A 9152-nucleotide genomic window follows, 5' to 3' on the forward strand; every position below is an offset into this window, starting at 1 on the left:
CCACCGGGGGCTCCACTGATGCGTGGCCATCTTTAAAGCTGTTGCACCACTCCTTTATCTGTGTGGTGCCCATTGCTTCATCCTCGAAGGCCTATTTAATTTAGTAGATTGTTTCCACTTGGGAATCACCAAACTTTACACAAGATTTAATGCAGTTGAATAAAATCCTACATTATCTGCTTTGAACTGGAATATATTGCAGTGTTAACTCGGATAACCCAGTTCAAAGCCAATATTGTGGGATTATCTGCCTTGATATACTGGGTTATACAGCTGTGTGGAAGGGCCTCTGACCAACTAGAGTGAAAAAGGGAATGCTTAATCACATTAACACAGGATTTGACTGCCAGAGCAACATGGTTCCTGACCTTTGCCCCTGGGAATGTTCAATGTCCGTTTGCCTTTCAAAAACTGGAGAAGAAATAGTGTTGTGCAAGAAAAATAAATTAATCTTTATTTGGGAATACATTTCAAATCTTTTGTGAAGTATGTACATAAAAAACAGCCTACATCTATCTTACATATATGCTTAAGAGACACAGCAGAGAAGAGTGAGAAGCAGCAAGTGTTTCTTTGAGAAGAAAGAAATAGCAGAAAGGCAGATCAGCCATTTAAAAAGAGAGAAAAATCCCTGATAGAAAAATAATGTTCTAGGCATAACACAAAGCAGTGAACTATACAGATTAAGCCTATAGCAAAAGTGATGGGTTTTTTTTTCCAGTTTTCATTTTTTATAAAAGCACATTTTTAAAAAACTTCCCTTAACACAGAACATTACAAATTAAGCACATAACAAAAGCAAAATGGTTTATCCCCAGATTTTCACATTTAAAAACCCACAACAATCTTATTTTCTAAGTATATTAAAAAGAAATATGGCGAGTCTATATTAAATAGGAGGAAATACAGCATATTGTTGTGGCACAATAAACATTCAACATACAGTCTACAAAAGATGGGGGTGGCAATAACAAGGAATATTGCAACCTTTTGATTGAAGTACAAAAATTCAAGATAACATATATTTCACACACAAGTAATTAAATCATTTTTCGCACACAAACAAGAAGTTTGGTGCTTTTAAGAAAAGTGTATTTTTTTTAAAAAAAATAGAATCATATCACAAAACATTTTGTTTACAAGGCTATAGATTTTGTTCTGATGTGTCCAACTGACACAAATGTTCATGAAGATATTTTGAGAGGCGTAAGAGCAAGGATGCTTTGTGGGTTGGCAAGCAGCAGAAAGATTCAGTTTTTCCATTGCTCTGCTCAGACGAAGCCTTGCTATTGTCTGCCGCAGAAGGTGCATGCCTGCCATCTGGATCCTGTAGCTCTTCAACTCCATTTAGAGGTGCAACGCCACTTAGAGTTTCATCTCCTACATCGTCCCTTTTGGGAGTCAAACTGTGTTCCTTCACATTTTCGGCTTCGTCAGCTTTGTTGTCTTTATCATCCCTGGCTTCCAAGAGTAGTGAAGGGGACTCTGTCTCCTTCTCATTTGGAGGAAATGGGTCCAAAGGACTCCAGGAGATGCTACTGTCACACTCAGTATTATCCTGGATTTCACTGGTTTTATCACTGTCACTGTCAATCATAATCACAACAGGTGAAGAAACGGGAGAGTAGCCCATCTGATTTGCACGTGGCTTCCTGTCCCATTTTCTTTTCTTCTTCTGATGCCTTCTTGTGTCTGTGACGGTTGCTTCATAAATAATCTCCACATTTGGACTTCTTGACATCTTTTTCTCCTTCTTCCGTGGGATGTCAGATTCTGATTGACAGTTCAAGAGGCCAGCTGACATTTTGTAAGGTTCCCGATGCTTTGGCACAAGGTTTTCAAACACGTGACTCTCTTTTTTAGAAGAAGCAGCTTCCTCACTTCCTCTAGGCATACTCTCAAGGTGGCGGGTCTTGTATTTCCTTTTGCCACTGGGTTTCTCTGATCGCGTTCTGTCTGATTCTCGAGAAGGAGTGCGAGTCCGGCTGCTGGATCGACTTCTTGATCTATCCCTTCCATAGTAGTAACTTCTGCTGCGACCTCTTGAAATTTGATTATTGGTTTGCTCATAAAAAGAGCAGACTCCATAATTTGGGCTAGGAGAATGCCTGGAGTTATTATTCTGCCTGCTATAAGATAATTCATAATAATCTCCGGAGGCATTCCTGTCATACGTGCTGTAGTATTGACCTCTGAAGTAACCATCACTTTCTTGCCTCCTTGAATTTTTGCTACATTTGTTGCTACGAGATATTGATCGACTCAGTTCTTGAGAGTAGATGCTCTCATTACTCAGAGACAGAACCTTGCTTTTGTGAGAAAGGCTTTTGTGGGTTGGCGAGCAGCAAAAAGATTCAGTTTCTCCATTGCTCAGCTCAGGCGAAGCCTTGCTATTGTCTGCCATAGAAGGTGCATGCCTGCCATTTGGATCCTGCAGCTCTTCACCTCCATTTAGAGGTTCAAAACCACTTAGAATTTCATCTCCTACATCGTCCCCTTTGGGAATCACACTGTGTTCCTTCACATTTTCAGCTTCATCAGCTTTGTTGTCTTTATCGTCCCTGGCTTCCAAGAGTAGTGATGAGGACTCTGTCTCCTTCTCATTTGGAGGAAATGGGTCCAAAGGACTCCAGAAGATGATACTGTCACACTCAGTATTATCCTGGATTTCACTGGCTTTATCACTGTCACTGTCAATTGTAATCACAACAGGCGAAGAAATGGGAGAATAGCCCACTTGGTTTGTGTGTGGCTTCCTGTCCCATTTTCTTTTCCTCTTCTGACGCCTTGTTATGTCCGTGGCTGTCCCTTCATAAATAATCTCCACACTTGGACTTCTTGACGTCTTTTTCTCCTTCTTTCGTGGGATGTCAGCTTCTGACTGACTGTTCAAGAGGCCAGCTGACCTTTTGTAAGGTTCCCAATGCTTTGGCACAAGGTTTTCGGACATGCTGCTTTCTTTTTTAGAAGATGCAGAAGCAGCTTCCTCACTTCCTCTAGGCATACTCTCGAGGTGGCGGGTCTTGTATTTCCTTTTGCCACTGGGTTTCTCTGATCGCATTCTGTCTGATCCTCGAGAAGAAGTGCAAGACTGGCTGCTGGACTGACTTCTTGATCTATCCCGTCCATAGTAGTAACTTCTGCTGCGACCTCTTGAAATTTGATTATTGGTTCGCTCGTAAAAAGAGCGGACTCCATAATCTGGGCTAGGAGAATGCCTGGGGTACTGCTTCCGCCTACTATAAGATAATTCATAATAATCTCGGGAGGCATTCCTGTCATACTTGCTGTGGTATTGGCCTCTGAAGTAATCATCACTATCTTGCCTCCTTGCATTTTTGCTACAATCATTGCTACGAGATCTTGATCGACTCAGTTCTCGAGAGTAGATGCTCTCATTGCTCAGAGACAGAACTTTGCTTTTTTGAGAGAGGCTTTTGTGTTGGGCTTTGGACTTCTTTTTATTCTTTCTGTGCCTGTGTCTGCTGCTATCCCTCTTCTTCCATTTTTCCAGGCTATTATCCTTGTTCTTACTTTTGAAACTGCGGTGTTCTCGGTCCAATTGCGGTGCGTAGACTTCGGATTTCCTCTTCTTGGTAAAAGCGTAGCTGTCATCATAATCGTCTTCTCTCTCTCTAGGTGAATTTTGTAAACAAGTACTGCCGCTGGCTTTATTATTGTCATGTTCACTCCTTTTGTGATTTTGGTTTTTACTCGAGGAGGACACCTTCACCTTACGACTGGCACTACCATCTCTGGACCCAAGAGAGAAAGGAGAGGCATACCCACTGGCATCTGTTTCACTAAAACTCTGGTACTGGATGGGCTTCACTGTTTTCTGATCTTCTTTGCATTTCCAGCCATCAACAACCGATTCCTCAGAGTCTGAAGACAGTTCCACAAGTTCAGGTGTTCTCTCATCCAGTGACTTCACATAGCCAGCAATAACACAGTTTTCAAGGGAATCACAACTGTCCTCATTCCGCTCCATAGAAGGTAGTAACTGTGTTGGCAATACTGCTGCGTTGGTGGAGAGCTCTTCATCAGATGTTTCTGAAGTATCCAAAGTGGTATACCGGGTAGCATAAACTTGGTCAGAGCTTGAGTAGGATGGACCAGGGGTCTCATCATCCCAAGGCACCCGGTCAGTACCGACAAAGGCATCGGTCTCTGCAGGCTTGACTGTATATACCTTATAGTCATTTTCTGATCTTATACTATGCACAATTGAGTGAAAAGGCTGCTTGCAGAGTGGGCATTTTGCTTTGTTCTTAGACCACATCTGTATGCATCGAAAACAAAATCTGTGCCAACAATAATCCAGGTAGGATACATTTTCAAATCTGTCCAAGCATATTGGGCATTTAGAGTCTGGTGAGGCATCTGATGGTGGCATTGTCTGGTGCAATTTCCTTCTGCCAAATTTAGATGAAAAGCGATCAGCCACCGAGTGGTTGGTCAGTGGTGTCAAATTCTGAAAACAAAGCCATCGAGAGAAAAGTAATCATACTATGTTGTGAGGAAGTTATTAATACTTTGCATGTTTAAATTGTATATATATATATATATATATATATATATATATATATATATATATGGGGGCTAGCCACAGTAACACTGGAGCGCCTATTTCAAAGAAAAGCCCAGTCAGCATTGCCATGGTGACCAAGTCAAGCTGGCAGCAGTTGGAGAAGTGGGAGGAGCCAAGGGGAGAGAGTGGAGCAACGGACAGTTTGTGTCAGTTGGGAGTTGAATGTATTGTCGAAGGCTTTCATGGCTGGAATCACTAGGTTCTTGTAGGTTTTTTCAGGCTATAGGGCCATATCAGGAGAAATGCCTCTAGAACATGGCCCTATAGCCCGAAAAAACCTACAAGAACCTAGTTGGGAGTTGGTTAGTGTTCTGGGAAGCAGTGAGTTTGTATGGGGAGCAGTGAGAGAGTGAAAGGAAGGGTGAAGTAAAATAGTGAGGCTTTGGGAAGCCTGAATAAGCAGTCTGGAGGTTTCTCAGTCTAACAAGGTTGTAAGGAGAAACATAGCCAGTTTCTTTAGTTAGGTTAAGGCTAAAGAATAAGCTTGTTGAGTCATTTGATCAAGGACAGATCAAATAGGAGAGGAATACCTATATTGAAACATTGTTTAATAAAAAGAACTTCACCTCAGGAAGAGTAAATGATACAGTGTAACCTGGAAGAGTAAACGATACTGTGAACCTGGAAGAGTGGAAAGCAATTCAAACCAAAGTTCAATAAGAAAGTTTACAACTTGCAACCATATGCTGTTTACCAAATAAACCTGTTATCTTTAGTTAAAACAGTCTCATCTCCATCCATACTGCGTCTGATGTGCCATATCTCATAGTAAAACCTCATACCTCGCGTTGGTGGCAGTGGTTAAAGAAATATACAATAAATCACCTTCCGCTCCCCTGCTTCCTTGCATATGTTTAACTCAATTTGTGCCAATCAAAAGCAGATTTGCTTTCAGTTGAAGGTTAAACATGAGATTATTCAAGTACCAACCAATGAAATGTTTTAGCAAAGTGAACAACAAAAGCATTGCTGGACTGTTTATCCCATGAATCATAACTTGTGTTAACAGTGCAATAACCTCGGGGTGGGGTTGGGGTGGGGTAGAAAATACCATTCCTATTCTATAATCTCAGTTTCCATCCAGGAAAAGAAACAGGAAATCTCAGAAGCACAATAGTAACATAACATAGGAGCACATAGAAAAAGGCAGGGAATTTTTAGGGCATTTTTCATGCACGTTTTCCCAAGTACATACAGATATCCAAGCCAGGCTCCCTTGTTATGTAGATCGAATCATGAGGAAGGGAAAATACATAGAAATAATACAATTCCATACTGGGAATGGGAAGCATGCAAAATGGGATTTGGGGGGACTTTGAACAGAAAAGCAGGATGGTTACACATTGCAAGGATGGGAACAGATAAGGAAAACAACTTTAGAACATATGAGTATTCAGCAGGTAAAGAGTTCTTTTTAACAGCAATCCTGGGAGACATAGTTTCTCGAGCTTGGAAAACTTATTCTTCAGAATCCTTGGTTAGGTCCCAAAAGAGGCCAGAGAGTGTGTTCTGAGACAGGGAGGGGTGGCAGGGAGAGAAATATAATGAGCAGAGAGAGCTTAAACTACCAGAGGCTTTCTAATGGGGGAACCAGCTATCCGGAAAGAGAAGGAAAAGAGGAAAGGCTGAAATGCAACGTGGAGAAATACATGATGGCTGGGGAAAGAGACATTACAGCAAGGAAAGGCAAGAGAAGCACAGAGTTCAGGGTAACCAATTTATTAAGATATCATAAGCAGTCTGTAGCTGGTTTCCTGATTGTCTGAACATGCACAGAGCCAAACAAGTACACTTTAAGTGTGTGCAGCCTTTGGAACTCTCTGCTGCAGGCACGAAGGGAACAAATAATAATTTTGCCCAAGCGGGTATCATGCAACATTTTGAGCTACAAAAACATTACCAAGCTGGATGGAAAACACAACTGAAGTATGCTAGCCCTTTCACACAACCCTATAACCCAGAATTCAAGGCAGAAAATCCCACATTATCTGAGTGTGGACTCGGGTAATCCAGGAAATCCCACAATATCTGCTTTGAACTGGAAGATATGGCAGTGTGGACTCAGATAACCCACTTCAAAACAGATATTGTGGGTTGTTGTAGGTTTTGTAGATATTTGTAGGTTTTGTTGTAGGTGTTGTAGATATCGTGGGATTTTCTGCCTTGATATTCTGGGATATAGGGTTGTGTGGAAGGGCCCTGGGAGCATTTGATAGTCTTACATGCTTGCTGAGCAGAAGGGAGTAGCTTTTCTGAAGACCCAGGGCCCTTCTACACAGCCCCAGGCCCGTAGCCAGGATTTCGTTTCGGGGGGGGGGGGGGGGGGGCTAAATTTTTTTTCAGGGGGGGTTTCGGGGGGGGCTGAGTTTCGGGGGGGGGGCTGAGTCTGAGTGAAAGAGGGTCTAGCCTAGCAAACCTTTTGTATCATTACCCCGATACCCCCATGCATATGGGATATATTGAGTATGGTGATCAGATCATGATATGAATAAGCATAACAGTTTAAATAATGCACCAATAAGGCCTTTTCGCGAACCATCATGAAAATTTCGGGGGGGGGGGGGCTGAAGCCCCCGAGCCCCCCCCCCCCCCCCCCCCCCCCCCGGCTACATGCCTGCACAGCCCTGTATCCCAGAATGTCAAGGCAGGAAATCCCACAGTATGCTTTGAACTGGAATATATGGCAGTGTGGACTCAGATAACCCAGTTGAAAACAGATATTGTGGGATTATCTGCCTTGATATTCTGGGTTATATGGCTGTGTGGAAGGGCCCTCTGACCAACTAGAGTGGAAAAGGGAATGCTTAATCACATTCACACAGGATGTGACTGCCAGAGCAACACGGTTCCCAACCTTTGGCTCTCCAGCGGTTTGGCACTTCATTTCCCAGAAGCTCCCACCATCTGGGCCAACTGCCGGAATTCTGGGAGATGAAGTCCAAACCACCTGCAGGGCCCAAATAGGACAAACGAGGACCTCGAGGGAAACTCCGCCCACCACCTATTTTTTTTCCCTTTCTCCCAAAGGGGGGAGGGGGGAGATTACAATCCTTTTTGGGAGACTCCGCAGGAATGGCTGAGAGGGGCGCGTGCCGCTCTCTCTCTGTGTCTTGCGGCTCGCGCTCGCCTGAAGCCTGAGAGGACCCGGATGAAGCAACGGTTTCAGAACCCACTCGCTCACCTGCTTCGAACGTTGGCGCCGGCGACCGTTTATTTAACTTTAGTATTATATTTATTTCTCTCTTTTTATTATTGTTTTTATTACATTTATTATTTTACCCTATTAATATTATTTATACTTTATTATTATTATTTTCTCTACTTGTTTTTATTACATTTATTATTTTACCCTATTATTATTTATGTTGTCGCCTCCGACTCTTCGTGACCTCATGGACCAGCCCACGCCAGAGCTCCCTGTCGGCCGTCACCACCCCCAGCTCCTTCAAGGGCAGGCCCAGTCACTTCAAGGATGCCATCCATCCATCTTGCCGTTGGTCGGCCCCTCTTCCTTTGGCCTTCCACTTTCCCCAGCATAATTGTCTTCTCTAGGCTTTGCTGTCTCCTCATGATGTGCCCAAAGTACTTCAACTTTGTCTCTACTATCCTTCCCTCCAATGAGCAGCCGGGCTTTATTTCCTGGAGGATGGACTGGTTGGATCTTCTCGCAGTCCAAGGCACTCTCAGAACTTTCCTCCAACACCACAGCTCAAAAGCATCGATCTTCCTTCGCTCAGCCTTCCCTAAGGTCCAGCTCTCACATCCGTAGGTTACTACAGGGAATACCATGGCTTTGATTAGGCGGATCTTCGTTGCCAGTCTGATGTCTCTACTCTTTACTATTTTATCAAGACTGGACATTGCTCTCCTCCCAAGAAGTAAGCGTCTTCTGATTTCCTGGCCACAGTCTGCATCTGCAGTAATCTTTGCACCTAGAAATACAAAGTCTGTCACGGCCTCCACATTTTCTCCCTCTATTTTCCAGTTGTCAATCATTCTTGTTGCCATAATCTTGGTTTTTTTTATGTTTAGCTGCAACCCAGCTTTTGCGCTTTCTTTTTTCACCTTGATTAGAAGACTCCTCAGCTCCTCTTCGCTTTCGGCATCAGAGTGGTGTCATCTGCATATCTGAGGTTGTTAATGTTTCTTCCAGCAATTTTCACCCCAGCCTTGCATTCATCAAGCCCCGCACATCACATGATGTATTCTGCATACAAGTTAAAAAGGTTGGGTGAGAGGATGCAGCCTTGCCATATGCCTTTCCCAATTTTGAACCAGTCTGTTGTTCCGTGGTCAGTTCTGACTGTTGCTACTTGGTCCTTGTAGATTCCTCAGGAGAGAGACAAGGTGGCTTGGTATGCCCATCCCACCAAGAACTTGCCAGTTTATTATGATTTATACTTTATTATTTTCTCTACTTGCTTTTATTACATTTATTATTTTACTCTATTAATATTATTTATACTTTATTATTATTTTCTCTGTTTTATTGCATTTATTATTTTACTCTATTAATATTATTTATACTTTATTATTATTTTCTCTACTTGTTTTTATTACA

The 9152-nt window shown here is 42.8% G+C and overlaps 1 protein-coding gene across 1 annotated transcript; it reads right to left on the reverse strand.

Annotated features, from left to right (window-relative positions):
- Nucleotides 1-1039: 1039 nt before the first annotated feature.
- LOC132767480 (E3 ubiquitin-protein ligase Topors-like) lies at nt 1040-4511 on the reverse strand. The gene has a single exon (XM_060762521.2). The coding sequence runs from the start codon at nt 4394-4396 to the stop codon at nt 1145-1147; it is 3252 nt and encodes a 1083-aa protein (XP_060618504.2). The 5' UTR covers nt 4397-4511; the 3' UTR covers nt 1040-1144.
- Between the last annotated feature and the right edge of the window lie 4641 nt (nt 4512-9152).

The sequence above is a fragment of the Anolis sagrei genome, chromosome 2, assembly GCF_037176765.1.
Source record: "Anolis sagrei isolate rAnoSag1 chromosome 2, rAnoSag1.mat, whole genome shotgun sequence".
In the NCBI taxonomy this organism is placed as follows: Eukaryota; Metazoa; Chordata; class Lepidosauria; order Squamata; family Dactyloidae; genus Anolis; species Anolis sagrei.

Coding starts and splice junctions, on each gene's coding strand:
- LOC132767480 (XM_060762521.2), bottom strand. CDS start 4,396: ATGCCACCATCAGATGCCTCACCAGACTCTAAATGCCCAATATGCTTG.